General features: G+C 34.7%; 1 protein-coding gene across 3 annotated transcripts in view; it reads left to right on the forward strand.

Moving 5' to 3' along the window:
* Positions 1 to 2,891: 2,891 nt before the first annotated feature.
* The window catches only part of LOC145271400 (ubiquitin carboxyl-terminal hydrolase 30-like), an 85,761-nt gene continuing 63,857 nt past the window's right edge, over positions 2,892 to 24,795 (forward strand). For 2 of the 3 annotated variants that reach the window (XM_080126935.1, XM_080126936.1), the window contains exon 1: positions 2,906 to 3,315. In XM_080126935.1, coding sequence (XP_079983061.1) covers positions 3,180 to 3,315 — 136 coding nt within the window. In that variant the 5' untranslated portion in view covers positions 2,906 to 3,179. Of the gene's footprint in view, positions 3,316 to 24,795 lie in introns of all 3 variants that reach the window. The other variant, XM_080126934.1, reaches the window with a different exon arrangement.

Genomic DNA, 24,795 nt, shown 5'->3' on the forward strand with positions numbered 1-24,795 from the left:
CCCACTAAGCCACAAAGTCTATTTTGTACTCTGTCAAGGCAGGATAGGCTGTTTTTAGCAGCTCCTGACCAGATATGGCAGTAGTATTCCATCCTTGGACGTACTTGGCTTTTATATAGATAGAGAATTGCATCAGTAGTGAGATATCTTCTGGAGCGGTAGAAGGATCCCACCATCTTTCCAGCGACCTTGGCAACAGACTTGATGTATGTGTTCCATTTCAGATCAGGAGTAAAGGTCAAACCCAGAAGCTTGTCAAAACACAGGGCCTCTCTCAGACAAGAGCCATCCATCCCAATTGATGCCAGATGGGGATCAGAGCGTTGATGATGTAAGGATAGGAGTTTGGTTTTAGATGCATTAAAGGTAACCAGCCACATCTTCCCCCACTGAACCACGTGCTCGAAATCAGAGGAGACAAAATCAGAGAGAACTTTGTCATTTACAGCCTTTGATGTGTTGCCGTAGATGATCGTGTCATCAGCATAGATGTCAACGAATGATTTAAGTATGTGTTTAGGGAGGTCATTGATGTAGATCAGGAAGAGAGTTGGGCCCAGGATTGACCTCTGAGGGACTCCAGCATTAATACTGCAGGCCTCTGATTTTTGTCCATCGGCCACTACTCTTATGAGCCTATCGGAGAGAAATGATTTAATGATTGAGAAAACATTTCCAGTTATACCGTAGCTGGAAATCTTGTGAAGTAGACCCTTATGCCATACCTTGTCGAAGGCCTTTGATATGTCAAGAGCAATTGCCCTAGAAAGGAAGCCTTTGTCAAGAGATTCACTAATCCTGTGAGATATAACCGTCAGCACATCTGCAGGGTGGAAACCATATTGTGTGTCACTAAGAAGGTTGTTTCTGCTGAGGTGGATTACTATTTCTCTATTTAATATGGATTCCAGCAACTTACTCATGACACACAGGAGACTTATTGGTCTGTACTGAGAGGGAGATGACTTATCATCTGAATTCTTAAATACAGGGCAAACTGATGAGGTCTTCCAGGGAGTCGGAAAGCACTTCTCCTTAAGGCAGCGCTTAAACAGTTTCGTAAGTATGGGAGCAAGTTCTGGTTGAAGCTTTTTTAACACTATAATTGGGATGCCGTCAGTGCCAGTTGCTTTACTGGAATCAAGGTTCTTGATTAGCTTGGCGACCTCATGCACGGATATTTGTATGTTACCTAGCGTGTTCTGTGTTATAGGAGGAAATATGGGGAGTTGATGGCCTTCATCGCATAGGGTAGAATTAGCTGCAAAGTTCTTTGCAAATAGTTTGGCCTTGTCTGATGCTGACGAGATGACATCTGGCCCATTGATAAACAAGCATAAAATAAAAGTATGAATCAAATTTATTCAAAGAAATAAAAAAATGTAGAAAATAAAATAAATGCAAGCGCGATTAAAAAAAAAGTCTATGAGATCATATATATGAATAAAGTGAAAGAAACCTTTTGCACATTTCAAGGAGCAGCCATTAAAAAAAAACAATAAAAAAACGTTTATGCAGGGTCCACATTCCCCTCGAACTACCTTTAACTATATTGTGAGATGACAATTGGGTAGATAACATTTTTTTTTTTTACACGGTAGTCACCACTTATCAAGGCCCGGAAGCCACTCAGGGATAAGGATTATTGGGTGTACAGTATCTATCGATCCAGTAGATATCTCACTGCTGATGCAATTCTCTATTTATATAAGAGCCAGGTACGTCCAAGGATGGAATACTGTTGCCACATCTGGGCAGGAGCTGCTAGAAAGCACTTATCCTGCCTTGATAGAGTTCAAAATAGACTTCGTAGCCTCGTAGGAGATTTCCTTTTCTCTTCCCTGCAACCTCTATCTCACAGAAGAGATGTTGCGAGTTTGTCTCTGATGTATCGTTATTTTCATAGAAAGTGTTCGACTGAGCTTCAGTCTATGGTCCTCCCTCGCCAAACTTTCACAAGAAACACTCGTTTAGCTGAAAACACTATCAATAATTCCCCCCACTCTTTATCTGTGCCTAAACCTAAACATAGATTTCATGAACAAAGCTTCTTTGTTAGAACTGCACGCCTGTGGAATTGTCTTCCGTTTTCCTGCTTTCCGGCTGACTACAATATGGTTGTCTTGTGTAAAAAAAAAAAAAAAAAAAAAAAAATTAGGCACAAGGCCACTCAAAAATTGGGGATGGGGGTGTCTATGGTCATTCTCGTCACTGTAACTTGCTAGTCTATGCTTGATCCTAGCTAAAGTTCTCATTCACCACCAATTGCCTTCCGTTTTCCTGCTTTCCAGCTGACTACAATATGGTTGTCTTCAAGTCTAATGTAAACAAGTTTTTGATGAACCGTTCCATACAAGTTAACAAATTTACCGAATTTCCATTATTAATGATTACTATATTGTCCAATTTCTACTGTCCACTCTTTAACTCTTATCCTCGAGTGGCCTCTTGGCCTTGATAAGTGGTGATGCCTATATAAAAAAAAGGAAAAAAAAAGACATTAATACCTCAAGCACACCGAGGGTCGTCCTACCTAAGATTTCCAAATCATACCGTGTGTGTGTGTGTGTGTTTATTTTATTTATTTATTTTTATTTTTATTTTTTATTTATTTATTTTTTACTTATTTTTTATTTTTATTTATTATTATTATTTTTTGTTTTATTTATTTTATTTTATTTATTTATTTATTTTATTTATTTATTTATTTTTATTTTTTTTATTAAATTTTTAATGTTTTAAGTTTTTAATTTATTTATTTATTTGTTTATTTATTTATTTGTTTATTTATTTATTTTTTTGCCCCGAAGGCCAAGAAGCGTTTTTTTTTTCTATTCAGGAGGTGTTTGTTGGAATTAGGCAATTGAGTGATATTAGAGTTACCTGCCCTTGTCTTTGAATGTTTGCCCTTCTGCATCCCACAATGCATTGCGACGAATGTTAAACACTTGACTTAATTATTCTCCATCTCTGTGTCCGTCGTTAATAGTTTTGTTTTTACATAAATAACCATGTCAAAAAAGCGACTGTTGCATCGTTTTCCGAGCTGAGATATTCTTACTGAAAAGAGAAGACGCCATTATCATCACTTGTGTTGTAATTCCGACTCCAAATTGAAAACAGAACCTAGAAAAAAAGAAAGAAAAAAAAGCGGAATAGAGCGAAAAAAAGGCCAAACAATGTTGGTATCATCGACAGCTTTAATCTCGGCAATGTTCTACAAGAACACGGCATTTGTTGGTTTACTCACGGCCAGTGTGGCCACGGCTGCCTACGTTTTATGGGGGCCCGACAAGAAGAAGCGAAGAAAAAGGGGTAAGTTAACAAACAAGGAAGGACTCCTCCTCGATAGAAACAGTCCTTCTAGACTGAGACATTTTTTAAAATGTTTTCATACGTAACAATGTTTTCACCTGAAATGCGGTGTCTTAAAACATCACTATTCTGCACAAGCACCTTTTTATTTATTTTTATATCCCAATCCAAAGTGCTCCCTTCTACAGAGTTGGGTTGGGTTTATCCCCCATCGACCTTGTGTCTGACTTTGTCATCGTGGGGAGGCAAGTAAGGTTTTTAGTTAGAATTCAACCTAATTAAAAAAAAAAAAAAGAAATGTACTAGTGCAGAGAGTGATCCATCCGGACGTATATAATAACGTTATTATTTAAAAAAGCCATTCTTAACATGTGGAGGGTGTTGTTTTGTACCTATTCTATACTTACAATTGAATAAAAAAAAAAAAAAACATAAAATTTTAATTAAATTTGGAAATACGATTTAAAAAATAGCGCGGATCACTCTCTGCACTAGCACCGAAAAAATATGGTGAAAGTGCACCCCGGGGGTCACCCGAAGATTTTCCCTTAAGAAGTTGATGTAAATTTTTACGATGTGCCCCCGCCCCCCTCCCACTGCATTATAAACACCCTCAACCTTCCCATGTTAAGAACGGCTTTCGGAATAAAACCCCACAACCTCGGAAGCTGTTAACATGGAGAGGTTGGGGGAGTGTTTCTTCCGAAAGCCGTTCTTAATGGGGTGGTTGGGGGTGTTTATAATACGCTGGGACTGGGCCCCAGCGTATTATAACCCCCCCCCCCAGTCACCGTCCCGTCCAGTATTTATTTGACGATATAAGCATAACATGAGCTTACATTAAAAAAAAAAAAAATGGGTTTGTATTACTGTACACATAGATTCGAAAAAGTTGTCAAAAAACAAATATATAACAAATAAATGTTATCAAAGGCAAGATAAGTTACTTTTCTACCTAACTGGATATATTTTTCGTGTTTTTATTCAATGTAACATGTTTATTCAGCTCGAAAAACATAGTGTTTACTGATGTATTGGAACATTCAAGATGGAGTCTGATTCTCTCTTTAACACCGTAAGTTTGGGAAAAGATGTTATAAATAAAAAACCGGATAAAATACTGTTAAAAACTCACTCAATACATGTTACCGTGACATAGGTTGACATATATTCGGCGGGTTTTTAATAGTATTTTGTATAGTTTTTTATTTATAACACCTTTTACCAAACTTACGGTGTTAAAGAGGGTGTGAGACGCCATCTTGAATTTTCGAATACATCGGTAAACACTGTATGTTCTTCGAGCTGAATAAACATGTTAAATTGAATAAAAACACAAAAAATATATCCAGTTTGGCAGAAAAGTAACTTACCTTGCCTTTGATAACATTTATTTGTTATATATTTGTTTTTTTGACAACTTTTTCGAAACCCCAAAAAATTGCTATTGGTGGTAGAGAAAGCTTCGGCCTCTGTCCTATCGACGTCATGTTGCATTCCTTTGTCTGTTTTATAAGTATTTTAATGGTGGATGCTCTGACGAACTACAAGCACTTGTATCCCCTCGACATAAATACCTCCGACAATCAGCAAAATCCCACCCCTACACAGTAGAAATCCCTAGATGTAAGAAAGCCTTCTACTCTAATAGTTTCTTCCCCCAGAACTGCTAAACATTGGAACTCCCTTTCCGGATTCTGCTTTCCCAACTGTACTGATATTCAACAGACACCTCCCTTCAACGTCCCTGCAATATGTCCCAGATAGTAGCCTCATACTTCAAAGTGGCACTGTCTTGTTTGGGGTGAAAATTGAATTAAAAAAAAAAAATCGTGTTTGTTTTGAACGAATATCACACTCACTGTGTGTGTGTGTGTGTGTGTGTGTGTGTGTTTTCTCTTTTTTTTTTTTTTTTTTTTCATTTTTCTTAAACTTTTTCTTCTAGGGGGTGGGACATCCAACCAGATGTCTGACATTTACCCCTATTTTAGTGAGTCCAACCAAGAGATCTTTTCAGGATTCTAGCCGTCCCTTTCAGTGCAATCGTTTGTATTTCACTTGCACTTGGTTCACCGGGTATGCTTGCTATGTACTTTTTAAGTTCTTTTTCATAAGCCCAGTTGCTCCTATGATGACTGGTATAATTGAAACGTCTTTTAATTTCCAATTTCGTTTCACATCATACATAAGTCCTTGATACTTTGTTATCTTTTCCCTCTCAGCTCTGTTAAGCCCTGTATCATTGGGTACACTGACCTCTATTACGGTCGCTTTTTTTGTGTGTGTGTGTGAGAGAAAGTACCGACGACTACGGATATTCAGGTCTGATTTGAACAAAATTGTCACCAACTGGCCTTCGGGTCAAGTTGTGCCTAATTTTGTTGTTTAAAAATCTTTTGTTTTTTACTTGACTGTATTTTCAAAATTTTAAAAGCAATAAAATATATAAACAAGATCAAAGTGTAGTATCTGTTCTTCGGATCTACACTTCAATTTCTTGTTTTCTGTCAGTGGAGGAGAAATCCTTCACGACTGAGACAATTTTTTATTTTTGTTCCTTTTCTCCACGTTAAAAAACGAACTCTGTCCCGTGGGGAGGCATTGTAAATAGGAACAAATAGTTTTTATGATATTAAGACACTCGTTTTTCAATGTTTATGTTTCGCTATATATATATATTGCCTGGTCGTCATTTTGAACATTGTTTACAAGTAAAACAAGTTAATCCGGCCTCGTTTTCGAAAACAAATCAACCTGGTTTCGTTTTCGATTTTCGAAAATTTTATTTTATTTGTTTTTATTGCTTTTCACCCCAAGCAAGCCACAGTTCAACTTTGATGTAGGGAGCTATTATCTGGGACATAATTTGCAGAGATACTATGTAGGGAGTTGAGCAGCAAGATATGTTTGCATTACCCCATTACACTTGAACTTCTGCATGTTAGTACAGTCAGGGAAGCAGGAACTTGGAAGGGAATTCCAAAGTCTATCAATCCTAGGGAAGAAACTGTGTATGGGGTGGGATTTTACTGCTCGTTAGTAGTATTTACGTCGCGAGGATGGGGGGGGCACGAGCTTGGAGTTTGTCGAAGAACCTACCATTAAAATACTTGTAAAACAGGCAGAAGGATGCAACATTTCGTCGATGGGACAGAGTTTGAAGCCTAGCTGATAGTGCGGGACCTATTGGGTTGGCGACTCTCTTTTCAACCTTGTCTACGAGGGAGACTAGTAGCAGATGTACCAACCCAAATGTGACAACAATGCTCCATACATGGGCAAATAATGGCTTTGTAGAGATACAGGATACTCTCGGGTGTGAATAACCTTCTAGCACGGTAGAGAGAGAGCTTCACCTTCCTCCCAGCAGCCCCGACAATTTTAGGACGAGAGATCACCATTGGAGAGTACCAACTATGCAAGGATTTTTTTTTTTTTTAAATTGGGAGGTCTTTATTGGGTCTACCAAACCACAAATACCATGACATTTATTTGTTGTATATTTATTTATTTATTTATTTTTTTGTTGGTTTCCCCCCCACCCCCCAAAAAAAACATGCGAAAAATGGCTTAAATAAGCCTTTTTCGATATTAAAATTTAAAAAATCGGTTGATACCCGGGTGTTTTTTTGGGTGTGTGTGGTCGGTGGGGGGTGTTAATGAAAACCTGAGAATAAGCGAAGTAAAAAAAAAAAACCCAGAAAAACGAACATTACGTGAAAAATGGCTTAAATAACCCTGCTTCAATATTAAAATTTAAAAAATTGAAAAACAAAAAGAAGACATCTCACACCACGATTCGAACTCAAAACGTTTAGATAATGACCCAACGCTCTAACCAACTGAACTAACACGACGTACATGAAATTTAGTCAGTTCTTCAAATATTTAAACTAAATCAGGTTATGACGTCATCTGACGCATGCGTAGAACTGATCTCGTCATGAAAGGACAGTTTTTGCTGACCCCCCCCCCTTGTAGAAAAGTGTGATTTAAGGGTGAAAAAAATTAACGTTTTTGGCCAATTTTTCGATATTTGTCGGGCGAAGGATGGGGCTTTCATCTGAGACCAAGTTTTAAGAAAAAGTTTTAAGGAGGAGTGAGCCGAGCGAGAAGGCCGCCGAAAAAAGCCTTTTGCGGACATACACAAAAAGCGACCATACATACACACATTTTCACTTTTCTATATATACTAGCCTGGGTGCCCAGCATTGCCCGGGTGTTTGGAGATGTGTGTTGAGCAAAAAAAAAAAAAAAAATGGTATTAGGTAGGCAGGCTCGAACCCGTACCGCAAAGGAGAAAAAGAATGTAAAAAAATGATGTTTTTGCCGTTTCGTCCATCGCTAAACCGAAAGTAGCAAAGGTTTAAATTAAGGTTAGTCAATCGAAAAGAGGGAATGACTTTCGAAAATATTGGCGAAAAAAGCAACCCATCTCTGTGCTCAGTTGAGGGTGAAGGAATTAATGTTTTTAGCCAATTTTGCGATATTTGTCGTCTGAAGGGTTGAGCTTCAAAACGATACCGATCTCGTGAAAATCTGTCGCCTTAGTCGACAGTTTAAGACAGACATACATACGTTTAAACAGACAGATGAGATTTATATAATAGACTAACTGGGGGTACCCGGCGTGGCCCGGTTGTTTGTAGATGTGTGTGTGTTGCGGAGACTGATAAAAAAAAAAAAAAAAGGTTTAGTAGGAAAGTAGGCTTGAACCCCGAACCTTTGACGTGGAGGTGGAAACGAAATGGAAAAAAAACCCCTGGGACCTAGCCATCTCGGCCACGAGAGAAGAGGAATGAAAAACCTTAATTTAACGTTTATAAAATGAAATTAACAGGTGTGAGAACCTTGTCGCGTGATGTTTGACCTTGAAACATGACGCGGCTGCAAGCCAGTTTTCGCTTCTTTTATATTGAAAAGCGAAAGATACACGGGACGCTCTAAAAATCTGGAAAAAATAACCCGTGAAAGTCGGGCAAATTAAATGGACAGGCGACCCCCGTTCGTAACTCGTATATATTATCATTTAGACGTGATATAAAAAGTTTTAAGGAATGAGCCGACCGAAAAGTCCAGCGAAAAAAGCCTTTTACAGACATACACAAAAAGCGAACACACACACACACATACATACATACATACATACATTTTTGCTTTTATATAAAAGATATATATAGAAGATGGAATTGTTATATATATATATTTTTTTTTTTTTTGCGGCCTTTGTTGTCTATACTTACAAAATGCTTAATAATTTTAGCATTTAAGTGTCTAAGTTTGATTAATTAGACATTATTTATAAGGAGGCATATACCTGTTAATGAACTCGTTCGGAAAATGGAAATTTTAATCATCTATATATTAATACGATAGCATGTGTGTTTTTCTGTGTCACGCTTACATCCGGGTTGTTTACTTGTTATGAACTTCAATTTCTTGTAATAAATAATTTTACCAAGAATTCTTCATAAGTTTTGGTTTCAGTTTCGATTATCGCTGATGGCACTTAACTCATGTATTTTTTTTTATAAATAATTTTACCAAGAATTCCTTGTAAGTTTTGGTTGGTTGTTTTTGTTTTACCGCATATCAACCTCTTTCAGGTTATTTAATGCCGAATCTAGTGATTTTGAGGAACGATTTTTTAATGGAGTATATTTGTTTTTTAAGTCGGATTCTATTTAACCCATAGTTGGGACCCTAACAGGTACTACCACTCTGGGTCAGAGTGGACCTGGGAGCAATGGCAATTAAAGGGTGGCTCCACACTCCCCAAGGCCCGCAAGGTGGGGCCTCACCATTGGATATAGTTTTAGGTCATATCCAAGACCTTGTAAGTTTTGGTTTCGGTTTCGATTATAGCTTAATGGCACTCCACTAATCTATTTTTTAAAAATAATTTTATCAAGAATTCTTTATAAGTCTTGGTTTCGGTCTCGATTTTAGCTAATAGCATCTTAGTAATCTATTTTTTTTTTTTTTTTATAAACTATTTTATTAAGAATTCTTCATAATTTTGGTTTCGGTTTCGATTATAGCTGAAGGAACTAAAGTTATATATATTCGTAAGTTTGGAATTTGGTTTCGATTCAAGCTGATGAACCCAAGTCATATAGATATATTTTTTATTTTTGAAATCGCAACTTTATAATACATAAAAATTGATTGAATATCAAAATCAGCCCAACCTATATTAGCTCAATGAAATGCAGTAACGAGTCGAAAAGCGACCACACAAAATGAAACTTGAATCACTAAAAAAGATTTTTTTTTTTTTTTTTTTTTTACAAAAGAGTCACCACTTATCAAGGCCCAGAGGCCACTCGAGGATGGAAAACGAAAATTGTTTTCATTTATTTACATAACAAGCACCCATGTTTGCCCGGCTGGGCAAACTTGAGTCCTTGTACCGGAAAAATATCCAGTAAATAAAACGTTGTTTAATAAACCGCTAATTTTTTTTTTTTTTTTTGCATTTCCATACATCAAACATGGATATAAATATCACTAAAACATCCGCTGGTCATAAGCTTCATTTCGAACCGCCTGCCTGTCTCTGTCTTTCTCTCTCTTTCACACACACAGTAAATCGAACTTACTAAGGGAGATAATAACTTCCGGTGAATACCGGAAAAATATCCAGTAACTAAAACGTTTTTTAGTAAATCGTTGTTTTTTTGCATTTCCATACACCAAACATGGATATAAATATCACTAAAACATCCACTGGGTCATAAGCTTCATTTCGGTACCTAACTTGCCTGAGTGGATTGCCTGTAGGCTGAGACAAACTGCGTCACACACACACACGCACACAACCACACACAGAGACAGACAGACAGACTGTACAAAAATTTATAATAGGATTACATAGTGCTGTCTTTTTTTTTTTTTTTTTTTTTTTTTAAGGTTTCTAACTACTTTTTTTTATTGTATTTGAAAGATTAAAGACTAAAGTTTATTTCCAAAAGAAAAAAAAGAATATTTGTGCACATGAAAAAAAAGAAAAAAAAAAGTTTGGCACTTGTACAGTTTAATCAAGACATTAAAAAATGAAAATATCGAAAAAAGGTTATATTGTATGTATCCGTTTTGGACTGAAGATCTCCGAAAAAAAAATTCATTTAATTTGATCGAGTAGTTTTTTTTTTTTTTTTTCATGCAGCAGAAAAACACGTTTTTAAGAAAGCGCATTGAAGTCAGCCATTATGAAAAATTTTAACACGCTATGGGGAGATAACTCCAGTTAAAGTGCTGACACTCCCTCCCCATCTTTATTACTAGCTTTTCTTCCTAAAAATCGAACCTTTTGCTCGGTATCATAAATTGTTTTTTAAGTACGTAATATTGTTTTTACTTAAAACAATATTTAAAAAAAAAAAAAATAAAAAAATATCCGTCGAACCTTTTTGAACAAGCACCGAGAAAAAAAAAAAAAATCGATTTTAATATTAATTTCCTTTGCCCTGAAATTTGAAAAGACTTGGATAAAAACTTTTTATGCACGAGTAGATAAAAATAGTGACAAACGCATATAAACAATTTTTGTGTGCCGTGACAGGCGCAAAAAAAAAAAAAAAAAAAAAAAAAAAATTGTAAACAAATCGTTCGTCAACTAATTACTTTTAATTATAAACAACTTTCTATTCGATGAATTTTTATAAATTTTGGATGTGTTACTATTTTCGACAATGACGATTAAGTATGTAATATTGTTTTTACTTAAAACGACATATTAAAAAAAAAAAAAAATCGATCCGTCGACACTTTCTGAACAAGCACCGAAAAAAAAAATCTATCAGTTTGTGCAGTGGTCGTAAGAGCAAAAACGTCACGTTTTTTTTTCCCCGTTCTTTTCCTCCTTTCCGTGCCGGGTTTGAACCTGCCTTCCTACTACCACTTTTTTTTTTTTTTTTTTTTTTTTTGCTCAAACACCTGGGCAAACAAACAAACAAACATATATACGTAAATAATAACCCAACGGCTATATAATAATTAATCAACTGTCGAGTTTTCACATGGTGTTCTAGCTAACCCTAAATCCTCCCGTCACAAATATTGTTCGGAGAATGATTAATGTAAATGTGTTTTATATTCGACGTGTCCGTATTTTGTTTTCTCCATCTCAAGTTGTCTTCGAAGGCTGTTTAGAATATTATCTTCTAGCACATTGCCCGTTCTTAAAATCAGCTGTTTATTCCTCAACGCATTTTACTTCTAAATCTTACGAAATTTGGATTAACACAATCTAGCATAGGGTTTGCCTGAATTTACCTGATTTTAGATTCCCAATTTTAACAATACCGGAGGTTACATCGACCGAAACGTCGTAAAAATAATACTCGAAATGAGAACAGTTGTTTGAATAATCGAAATGAATCGCTCATCTAAAAAAATTCAGAGACTTGTTGATTGATATTTTGATGAGATTGATGATAACGTTGTCTTCATCAACTGTTCAGCTTCTCTTGTATGCTTACTTACATGTGACGCCAGCATCACGTTTCTTGAATCCGTCTTAAGAAATTATTGATCTAAAGATCAATCATCTGTCTGACGCATCAACACATGTTGCTTGTTGCTCGGATGGAATTACAAGAAGCCAAATTGTTTTTTCATCATTGGTGTAGTGTTTATATATATATATATATATATATATATATATATATATATATATATATAGAAGCAAATTAAATCTCGGATTAAGTTGATTGGTTTTTCTTTTTTTTTTTTTTCTTTTGTGCTTTTTCTTTCTTTTCTCTTTTTTTTCTGTTTTCTTTGTTTTTTCTTTTTATCTTTCTCTTTATTTTATTTTATTTTTTTCTATTTTCGTTTTCTTTTTTCTTTTCTGTTCCTTACTACTTAGGTGATTTTCTTTTTTTTTCTTTTCTTTTTTTGTACTCTTTCCTTTTTTCCGTTTTCTTTTTGTCTTTTTTTTCATCTTTCTCTTTATTTTTTCTTTTCTTTTCTGTCCCTTTTCTTTTTTATTTAGGTGATTTTCTTTTTTTTTTTTACTCTTTTTCTTTTCTTTTCGTCTTTTTCTTGTCATCTTTATTTTTTTCTCTAATTTTTTTCTCTTTTTCTCACTGCCTAGGTGTTTTTTTTTTCATTTTTTTTTGTCTTTCTTTTCATTTTTTTTATTTTCTCACATTTTTTCTTTCCTGCATTCTTTTTTTTCTTTCTTTTGTCTTTTCCCTTTTTTTTTTTTTTTTTTTTTTTTTTCGATGCTTGTTCAGAAAGTGTCGACGGATCGATTTTTTTTTTTTTTTTTTTTTTTTTTTTTTTTTAATATGTCATTTTAAGTAAAAACAATATTACATACTTAATTGTCATTGTCGAAAATAGTAACACATCCAAAATTTATAAAAATTCATCGAAGTTGTTTATAATTAAAAGTAATTAGTTGACGAACGATTTGTTTACAATTTTTTTTTTTTTTTTTTTGCGCCTGTCACGGCACACAAAAATTGTTTATATGCGTTTGTCACTATTTTTATCTACTCGTGCATAAAAAGTTTTTATCCAAGTCTTTTCAAATTTCAGGGCAAAGGAAATTAATATTAAAATCGATTTTTTTTTTTTTTCTCGGTGCTTGTTCAGAAAGTATCGACGGATCAATTTTTTTTGGTATTATTATACAAACACCGTGACAGCGTTAGGGTTAGGGTTAGGGGTTAGGGTTAGGGGTAGGGTTAATTCGCTGTCACGGTGTTTGTATAGTTTTACCTTTTTTTTTTTAGGTGCTTGTTCAAAAAGGTTCGACGGATATTTTTTTTTTTAAATATTGTTTTAAGTAAAAACAATATTACATACTTAATTGTCATTGTCGAAAATAGTAACATATCCAAAATTTATAAAAATTCATCGAATAGAAAGTTGTTTATAGTTAAAAGTAATTAGTTGACGAACGATTTGTTTACATTTTTTTTTCTTTTTATTTTGCATGTCACACGGCACACAAAAATTGTCATGTTGTCACTATTTTTATCTACTCGTGCATAAAAAGTTTTCATCCAACTCTTTTCACATTTTAGGACAAAAGAAATTAATATATTCACTATTAAACAACGTTCGAACACAGTTTCTATCTTTACTTATCTTTGTACTACAAAGTGTCAACTTTGAGATATTCTAACTTTTGACTGGAAAGACGTACGTGTTGTTGTGTTCAAATTCCTTAGCAACCCCAATTCTTTTCTCTAATTAGCTAAAACAATTAGAAACGTCGTCGATGTGTACAACTTCTGCTTAAAGCATTTATGTGAACACACCCCGACCGCGACCGCTTATTTGCAAAAAGTCGTCTACCGCTAGCGGGTATGCTATGTTGGCATGTTTCGTTGTTAATAGTCGGATTTAAATTGTGATTTCTTCGAATATACAAATCACAACAAAAATATTAAAATACTAGGCACCGCCAAAACTGGGGGTGGGGGAGCAGGTAAGTACTTTTTGACGGACCGTCTTTTTAAAAATCTACCAAAAATCAGGTAATTATCCGATCAATACGAAATTTTCAGCGATTATTAAGAGAAGAATGAACTTTATAACAGTGTATTTATTTTTCATAAACGATATTTATATATATATTTTTTTACTTACAACCCCCCCTTGTTTTGAGGTGGTACAAATATGCTTAAAATAATCATCTGAAACTGAACACAGCATATTGTGTTGTTGTAAGGGACAGAAATATAGATTAAAAAAAAAAAAATTGTTTGCATACCTTATTTTGACATCTGAATATCAGAACTTCGATTGTGTTTAATTATCCCGCTTTTGAATTTTGAAGTGTGAAATTCGGTGAATATGTTCAGCAAAATAATTAATTTAAGTTAAGCAAAACAAAAAATATTTTTTTTTAATATTTATACGAAAAAAGCCATTTTAAAATCTTTGATAAATAAATTAACAATTTTTTTTAGCGAGCCGAATAATGCATGACCATTATTAAACAGGGCATGCTTTGAAGAATCGATACAAAAAAAAAATTCGATAAATATTGTGCCCTTTGTGTTAAAAATATCATTTTTTCGATCTCGTTTGAAAACGTTTGCCGCCTTTCGACTACGGTGGACCAAACACGCTGAAATAATTTTTTTTTATTCTGCTTTAAATCCCCCTTCCCCCATTTTGTGGAGCCTGGCCCCCACACACATACACATTAAAAACCAAACTCATACAAATGGTCACCCATCTGGTATTGGCCAGCCTCAGCGTTAATAATACATTGAAATTTTCGTTACTGAAAAATAATTTTTTTTGGCCTGTTTGGTCTTCCATAGTTTGCTTTTTATCGAATACAAACGTAAACAGTGTCGATCTAGACTCTAGATCGACTCGAAGTAACTGGTTACCTATATGAATAAGTGGAATTATTTGAAATCCAGGTACTTATATTATAATATTTTTGCATATTCTCATAGAAAATCATCCTAAATCTTAGTTAGACAACAAATAAATAAATGAATTATTTCAAAAACCTTTTTTAAAAAATATTTATGTACGTTTTTTGTACAAGACAAAAAATGTCAATTGTTAACTTTTGGGAAAAATTTAACATTTAAAATTTAATTAAAAATAGTAGAAAAAGTTTTACATTATTCTGTTTTCTATATGATAAAATGCAGGGTTTTATCTTTCTGGAAAAAAAAAAGTTACTCAGAAATAATGGGTTTTAATAAATGTAATTTCGTTTTAAAAAAACAACTTGATTTTTCGGCCATTTTTGGCGGTGCCTATAAAATACCATTTTAAAGTAAATTTTGTTGTGAATCCAATTCTATAAGTTTTATTTTGATGGACGTAGGGGAAATGTACTTATTATTGATTTAAAAACTATTAGTGTCAAATTAAGTAGTAGTGTGCGCCTTGTCCAGCGCCAGCGCTGAATGTTATGGTGTCTGGTATTGCTAATACTGAGCAGCAAGATGTTTGTTCACATTACACTTGAACTTCTGCATGTCAGTACAGTTAGGAAAGCAGGAACCCAGAATAGAATTCCAAAATCTAGCAGTTCTTGGGAAGAAACTATTAGAGTAGAAGGCTTTCTTGCTTGTAGGGATCTCGACTGTGTAGGGGTGGGACTTTGCTGCTTGTAGGATTTGTCAAGGGTATTTACGTTGAGTGAGGTAGAAGGGCTTGTAGTTTGTCTAATACTATACAAATCACAACAAAAATATTAAAATACCATTTTAAAGTAAATTTTATTGTGAATCCAGTTATATAAGTTTTATTTTGATGGACATAGGTTGGTTGGTTGTTTTTGTTTTACGGCATATCAACCTTTTTCAGGTTATTTAATGCCGAATCTAGTTATTTTGAGGAACGATTTTTAATGGAGTATATTTTTTTTAACGTCAGATTCTATTTAACCCATAGTTGGGAACCTAACAGGTACTACCACTCTGGGTCAGAGTGGACCTGGGAGCAATGGCAATTAAAGGATTTAAATTGTGATTTCTTTGAATATACAAATCACAACAAAAATATTAAAATATCATTTTAAAGTAAATTTTATTGTGAATCCAGTGATATAAGTTTTATTTTGATGGACTTTGGAGAAATGTACTTATTACTGATTCGAAAACTATTAGTGTCAAATTAAGTAACAGTGTGTCCTTTGTCCAGTGCTGAACGTTATGGTGTGTGAGAAACTAATCTCACAAACTCAATACTCCCTGGCGGAGGGTCCTGGATATGACCTTGAAGTATATCCATTGGTGAGGCCCCAGCTTGCGGACTTTGGGGAGTGTGGAGCCACCCTTTAATTGCCATTGCTCCCAGGTTCACTCTGACCCGGTGTGGTAGAACCTGTTAGGGTCCCAACTATGGGTTAAATAGAAACTGACTTGAAAAAAACAAATATATTCTATTAAAAAATTTTTCTTCAAAATAACTGGATTCAGCATTAAATAACCTGAAAAGGGTTGATATGCCGTAAAACAAAAACAACCAACCAACCCTGACAGAGGCAAAATAAATCTACAAATTACAAAACCATACCTTTTTAAACTCAAAATTTATTCAGTTATAACAGCAAAGAAAAATTATTGGTCCTGGTATAGTCCGTTGCAAAATGGTGGGCCAGTTTTGCCTCCCAAATAGGGAGCCAGTAGTTAACTTCTTCTGGTGGAGTGGTAGTTGGTTTTCCTTTGAAAGGTGTCACTGCTTGTAGAGATTTCAAGTCCCTTTTTCATCAAACATTTAGGTGATATAACGTGAAGAAATTGTTGCGGCTCCGTTCTCAATAAGACATTCTTCTCGGAGCCGCCCCTTGGTGAGTCTTTCCTGCCGAATGTTTTATCGTAGACTGAGAGAAAAAGAATGATTACAAAAAAGGCGCCAAGTAATTAACTTGGCTCATACAAATAAACCAATCACAGGCACGCCTGTTGAACTCTGTTCCCTCTGCCTGCTTCCCACCTGACTACAACTTGGATGTCTTCAAGTCCAACGTTAACAAATTCCTAATGAACCGCCCCCTTAAGTAAACACTTCATCAAATCTCCACACTAACGTACTGTACTTGCAATAACCCTTATCCCTGAGTGGCTTCCGGGCCTTGATAAGTGGTGACCACCATGTAAAAAAAAAAAAAAAAAAAAAAAAAGGCTGGCTACTAGAATTGTGCGTAGGCGGCCTAAAACAATGAATCATAACTGAAAATTTCTCACAGGTGTCTCGTATTGTTAATCGTATATGGTATATATTCATTGGAGATCTTCTCTTTGCTTTTTATTTTTTATTTTTTACCAAAATCAAAAACCCAATCGAAAGGCTGTCTGAAAATGACGTCCGGTAGTTATAGGGAGGTAGTGAGTGTTGGTTTCCCCTTTTTTATTTCTTCCCCCAGTCATGCATCTGTACATTCCTATTGTGAAAGTTTGTATAGTTTTTACCATTTTTTTTTTTTTTTAAATTTAATTTTATGTTCCTGCTTTTAAATTATAAAATTTTTTTATTTTTCAAGATAATATAAAAATTATGTTATGCCAAAAATTTCACATTTTTGCAAGCAACGAAAATATTAAAATCTTACATATAAAACTTTATATGAAACCTGTAATTCCAAAATACAAACTAGAAACCAGCCAACCAATCCTCCAAACAAAATGGCAGCAGACGGATACAAGTACTAAACTATTAATTGCCATTGCTCCCAGGTCCACTCTGACGCGGAGTGGTAGAACCTGTTAGAGTTCCAACAATGAGTTAAATAGAAACCGACTTTAAAAAAATATATTCTATTAAAACTTTTTCTTCAAAAATCACTGGATTCGGCATTAAATAACATGAAAAGGGTTGATATGCCGTAAAACAACCAACCAACCAACCATGACAGATACGTACAATATAACCTTTTTTTTTTTTTTTTTCTCTATATTTTCATTTTTTAATGTCTTGATTAAACTGTACAAGTACCAAAGGTTCTGATGAAAAATGTTTTCACGGCAAGCAAACAAATTCAGCTAAATTTTGAAGTTAAATAAATTCATTGTAAAAATACTTTGAAAGATAAATATTAGCTATCTGGATCTGTTTCAAAGATTCTCTGTTCAACTGAAAGAAATCATATGGATTATATGGAAGCCCAAAATCAAAAGCCCAATCGAAAGACTGTCTGAAAATGACGTCCGGTAGTTATAGGGAGGTAGTGAGTGTTGGTTTCCCTTTTTTTTTTTTTTCTTCCCCCAGTCATGCATCTGTACATTCCTATTGTGAACGTTTGTATAGTTTTTACCATTTTTTTTTTATAAATTTAATTTTATGTTCCTGCTTTTAAATTATTAAAAATTTTTTTTATTTTTCAAGATAATATAAAAATTATGTTATGCCAAAAATTTCACATTTTTGCAAGCAACGAAAATATTAAAATCTTACATATAAAACTTTATATGAAACCTGTAATTCCAAAATACAAACTAGAAACCAGCCAACCAATCCTCCAAACAAAATGGCAGCAGACGGATATTTATTTGCTCCCCCACCGAGCAAATTAGGCACAAGGCCGATTTTTAATGTGAGGAATGAAGGGAGGGGGAAAGGAAAAAGGGGACCAGCTCTCGAGAGGTGGGAAATGGGAGCTGGTTAAAGGTCAGGCATGTGGGGTTGCCCCCACATCTGGTCTTTGCTAGTCATAGCTTGCAGCATCTGTCGGAACAGATACTACACTTTGATCTTGTCACCCGGGCCCCGGAGGGCACGCGGGCAAGTAGCAGTAGACGGATACAAACTACCTAAACGGCACTCTCCCTATGCAGATTGAACTGACTTCCTCCGGAGGAGGAAACATCAAGGGAATATCAAATTAATAGGAGGTCCAATTTCTGCTTTGAATTAATGGTTACATAACATACATTGTACAGCCAATGTGTGCGCTTTGTCCAATGCTTAACGTTATGGTATCTAGTATTGCTAATCATATATCGTTGAAGATCTTTTATTTGATTGCCATACTTGTTTTCATTTTTTTATTTTTATTTTTTTACCAGCACTATAATATTAATATGTGAGGATCAGTAGTTGTTAGTCATGTTTCGACGGATTTCAGGCTCCATTCCCTCAAAACAAAATGGCAGTAGACGGATACAAGTACTAAACTACCTAGGCAGCACTCTCCCTATGCAGATTGAACCAACTTCCTCTGGAGGAGGAAGCATGATGGGAATATCAAATTAATAGGCGGTCCAATTTCTGCTTTTAATTAATAGTTAATTAACATACAAGATGCCTCCAATAAGTTTCCAGACATTTTTTTGTGCAGACATTTAAAATTGCCGTAGACTCTTGAAAATTCTGTGTTATTGCTACACATTTTATGAGATGACTGACCAATTTTTATTATTTTTTTTCAAATGAACAGCTACAGCAGGAATTGGAATACACCCTACTAAAGCCTGATTGTCACAGTTGGTGAATTTCAAAAAATGCAGTCTAGACATAAGGGCACTTCAGATGAATGATATGCAATAAAACTGTGTTTTTAAACTTAGAAAAAATGCTACAGAAACGTTTGAATGCTTCAGACTGCTTTTAGGCCAGCTTACATGAATTGAGCATGTTAGCCATGTTTTGACGGATTTCAAACTCCACTCCCTCCAAACAACTGGCCCTGGATATGACCAATTTTTATGATTTCAAGTTCAAAGGAACAGCTAAAGCAGGAATTGTAATACACTCTATTAAAGCCTGATTGTCTCAGCTGGTGAATTTCAAAAATGCAATCTGGGCATAGTTTTATTGCATATCATTCTTCTGTGTTTTAAACTTAGAAAAAATGCTACAGAAACGTATGGAATGCTTCAGACTGCTTTTAGGCCATCTTACATGAATTGAGCATCAGTTTTTGAGTGGCATCAGAGATTCAAGGAAGGCGGAAAGTCTGTGGGATGATGAGAGATGTGGGAGGAGTAAGGAAATCAGAACACGAGTTGATTGACCAAATAAAGAATCTAATGAATAAGGATCATCATTTGTCTATAGCGGGGCTCTACGGACAAAATTATCTTTAGTTGACCTTTGACAAATAATTGCGAAAGAGATAAAAAAAAAAAAAAAAAATCATCCCCTGCTCATTCGCCATGTAAAACTAGCGACTTCCTATCCTTTCCTAAACATATAGCTCTTAATAGAATTTAAATAATAAATTCCATCTGGTCGCATATTTTTTTTTTTTTTTTGCGAGTATACACAAATGTTGAGTTTGCTAATTAAGAACTCATTGTTACAATTACTACTCCCCACAAGGAGGAGGTAATGCTTGGGTGTCTTATCTCATCACAAAATATCAGATATTACAGTACTTCCTTGAAGTAACGCCTTGGCGGATGGTATTATAACTATAGAAAAGTTACAAGCCAAACCCCACATGATTTTTAGAATATGACGTCTTCGTTCTGTGAAAAATTGCCGTAGACTCTTGAAAATTCAGTGTGCTATTGCTACACATCTGAGATGACTGACCAATTTTTATGATTTCAGGTTCAAATGAGTTTTCTATAACAGTCAACCATATAGGAGCCTATTCGTGACCAGACACACACACAGACGTTCAGCTTTATATTATAGATGTATACGTATATATTTTTGTTTAAATAAATTTTGCCTACCAAACTCCTCCTCCAGTTTCTTTTTTTTTTTTTACACAGTGATCACCACTTATCAAGGCCCGGAAGCCACTCAGGGATAAGGGTTATTGCAAGTACATTACGTTAGTGAGGAGATTTGCTGAAATGTTTACTTAAGGGGGCGGTTCATTAGGAATTTGTTAACATTGGACTTGAAGACATCCAAGTTGTAGTCCGGAGGGAAGCAGGCAGACGGAACAGAGTTCCACAGGCGTGCAGTTCTAAGGAAGAAGCCTTGTTCATGGAATCCGCGTTTTGATTTAGGCACAGATATAGAGTGGGGGAAATTTTTCACAGTGGATTCAGCTAGACGGGTGTTTTTCGTGAAAGATTGGCGAGGAGGGACCAGAGATTGGAGTTCAGACGAGCATCTGCCATGGAAATAACGATAAAACAAGGACAGGCTCGCAACGTCTCTTCTGTGGGAGAGAGGTTGCAGGGTAGAGAAAAGGGCATTCCCCACTAAGCCACAAAGTCTATTTTGGTCTGCAGACCTGAAACTTCATATATAAGGTATTTGAACCCATGCGAAACTTTATATTTGGCTTTTAGCCCCGGAAAATTGTCACATTAGTGTGAAGATTAAAAAAATTGGAATGACAGCAATACAAATATACGAATATGCGTAACGTAATAGCTATTAGTTCATATTTTAATTTTTAGCCTTGCAGCAAATGCGTCCTCATAGATCAGGCATTAATGGCAGAGGAAAAAATAAATTGAAAGCTAAACGTTTTGGTTTTGATTCTCGTAATAGCTATTAGTTCATATTTTAATTTTTAGCCTTGCAGCAAATGCGTCCTCATAGATCAGGCATTAATGGCAGAGGAAAAAATAAATTGAAAGCTAAACGTTTTGGTTTTGATTCTCGTAATAGCTATTAGTTCATATTTTAATTTTTAGCCTTGCAGCAAATGCGTCCTCATAGATCAGGCATTAATGGCAGAGGAAAAAATAAATTGAAAGCTAAACGTTTTGGTTTTGATTCTCGTAATAGCTATTAGTTCATATTTAAATTTTTAGCCTTGCAGCAAATGCGTCCTCATAGATCAGGCATTAATGGCAGAGGAAAAAATAAATTGAAAGCTAAACGTTTTGGTTTTGATTCTCGTAATAGCTATTAGTTCATATTTTAATTTTTAGCCTTGCAGCAAATGCGTCCTCATAGATCAGGCATTAATGGCAGAGGAAAAAATAAATTGAAAGCTAAACGTTTTGGTTTTGATTCTCGTAATAGCTATTAGTTCATATTTAAATTTTTAGCCTTGCAGCAAATGCGTCCTCATAGATCAGGCATTAATGGCAGAGGAAAAAATAAATTGAAAGCTAAACGTTTTGGTTTTGATTCTCGTAATAGCTATTAGTTCATATTTAAATTTTTAGCCTTGCAGCAAATGCGTCCTCATAGATCAGGCATTAATGGCAGAGGAAAAAATAAATTGAAAGCTAAACGTTTTGGTTTTGATTCTCGTAATAGCTATTAGTTCATATTTAAATTTTTAGCCTTGCAGCAAATGCGTCCTCATAGATCAGGCATTAATGGCAGAGGAAAAAATAAATTGAAAGCTAAACGTTTTGGTTTTGATTCTCGTAATAGCTATTAGTTCATATTTTAATTTTTAGCCTTGCAGCAAATGCGTCCTCATAGATCAGGCATTAATGGCAGAGGAAAAAATAAATTGAAAGCTAAACGTTTTGGTTTTGATTCTCGTAATAGCTATTAGTTCATATTTAAATTTTTAGCCTTGCAGCAAATGCGTCCTCATAGATCAGGCATTAATGGCAGAGGAAAAAATAAATTGAAAGCTAAACGTTTTGGTTTTGATTCTCGTAATAGCTATTAGTTCATATTTTAATTTTTAGCCTTGAAGCAAATGCGTCCTCATAGATCAGGCATTAATGGCAGAGGAAAAAATAAATTGAAAGCTAAACGTTTTGGTTTTGATTCTCGTAATAGCTATTAGTTCATATTTTAATTTTTAGCCTTGCAGCAAATGCGTCCTCATAGATCAGGCATTAATGGCAGAGGAAAAAATAAATTGAAAGCTAAACGTTTTGGTTTTGATTCTCGTAATAGCTATTAGTTCATATTTTAATTTTTAGCCTTGCAGCAAATGCGTCCTCATAGATCAGGCATTAATGGCAGAGGAAAAAATAAATTGAAAGCTAAACGTTTTGGTTTTGATTCTCGTAATAGCTATTAGTTCATATTTTAATTTTTAGTCTTGCAGCAAATGCGTCCTCATAGATCAGGCATTAATGGCAGAGGAAAAAATAAATTGAAAGCTAAACGTTTTGGTTTTGATTCTCGTAATAGCTATTAGTTCATATTTTAATTTTTAGCCTTGCAGCAAATGCGTCCTCATAGATCAGGCATTAATGGCAGAGGAAAAAATAAATTGAAAGCTAAACGTTTTGGTTTTGATTCTCGTAATAGCTATTAGTTCATATTTAAATTTTTAGCCTTGCAGCAAATGCGTCCTCATAGATCAGGCATTAATGGCAGAGGAAAAAATAAATTGAAAGCTAAACGTTTTGGTTTTGATTCTCGTAATAGCTATTAGTTCATATTTAAATTTTTAGCCTTGCAGCAAATGCGTCCTCATAGATCAGGCATTAATGGCAGAGGAAAAAATAAATTGAAAGCTAAACGTTTTGGTTTTGATTCTCGTAATAGCTATTAGTTCATATTTTAATTTTTAGTCTTGCAGCAAATGCGTCCTCATAGATCAGGCATTAATGGCAGAGGAAAAAATAAATTGAAAGCTAAACGTTTTGGTTTTGATTCTCGTAATAGCTATTAGTTCATATTTAAATTTTTAGCCTTGCAGCAAATGCGTCCTCATAGATCAGGCATTAATGGCAGAGGAAAAAATAAATTGAAAGCTAAACGTTTTGGTTTTGATTCTCGTAATAGCTATTAGTTCATATTTTAATTTTTAGTCTTGCAGCAAATGCGTCCTCATAGATCAGGCATTAATGGCAGAGGAAAAAATAAATTGAAAGCTAAACGTTTTGGTTTTGATTCTCGTAATAGCTATTAGTTCATATTTAAATTTTTAGCCTTGCAGCAAATGCGTCCTCATAGATCAGGCATTAATGGCAGAGGAAAAAATAAATTGAAAGCTAAACGTTTTGGTTTTGATTCTCGGTGGTGGCGCATGAGTCTTTTTTCTTTGTTTAACTTTAATAAATGCAAAATGTGCATTCATCAAAATATCATATTTAAGCGTATGAGGTAGATGTAGTTTGCTTGAAGCATTGTATAGTATATATATATATATAAATAGAATTGTAGAAGGCGGTACAATGCAGAGGTAATGGAAAGACACAAGCTGAAGCAGGTGAGAAAGTTTTATTAATACAAATTACAAATACATGTGTACATATTCATATATTTCTTATACACATATTTGCACTGTGATCATCTGGGGAAAGTCGGTCTGGTGGTATATCCGTGTTATATAATATTTCGAGAAAGATCTCTTCGTCACATATTTGTTTGACAGTGCAAATATATAATGCGTATAAGAAATACATGAATATGTACGCATGTACTTGTAATTTGTATTAATAAAACTTTCTCACCTGCTTCAGCTTGTGTCTTTTCTGTTACCTTTTCATTGTACCGCCTTCTACAATTCTATTTATATATATACTAGCGAGGGGTACCCGGCGTTGCCCGGGTGTTTGGAGGTGTATGTTAAAAAAAAAAAAAGTAAGTATGAGGATCGGACCCGTTGAGGCAAAGTTGTGAAAAAAAAAAAAAAAGTGCGACGTTAACCATTGCCCCACCGCGACATGCTTACAGAAACACGCTTGAATTTATTTAATTATTTGGATTTAGCAGGTGCTCGTTTTAATGAGTTAATGAGGTCAAGTTTGACTGCGGGATTTCATTTACTGCTGAACGCTTTTTTTTCCCCCCCAAGATGTTATAGGAAAAAGACTAACCCACATGCGGCGAGCGACAAATGTTGAATATTTATCTCCAGAAATCTAGCAAATTAAACTAACTGTGAGATATTACGATTTATGTGATATAAAAAGTTTTAAAAAGTTGTGAACCGACCGACCGCTTCTCTGAAAGAAGCCTTTTGTAGACACACAGAAAAAGCGAACACACATACATACATACATACATTTTCGCTTTTATATTTATATATATATATATATATATATAAGTGAACATGTCTGTCTGTGTACATTTCCTTACGCAATAACTCTGTCAATTTTTAGGAGTTTGGTAGAGTTCTCAAAGGTCAAATCGTTGAACCTTGACCCCTTAACAGCAAAATTTCTGGCCGAAACCCGACCAGATAGATTTTCCCACATCTCCGTACCCTGT

This window comes from Euprymna scolopes, chromosome 46 (genome assembly GCF_053919585.1).
Source record: "Euprymna scolopes isolate OS-2025 chromosome 46, ASM5391958v1, whole genome shotgun sequence".
In the NCBI taxonomy this organism is placed as follows: Eukaryota; Metazoa; Mollusca; class Cephalopoda; order Sepiida; family Sepiolidae; genus Euprymna; species Euprymna scolopes.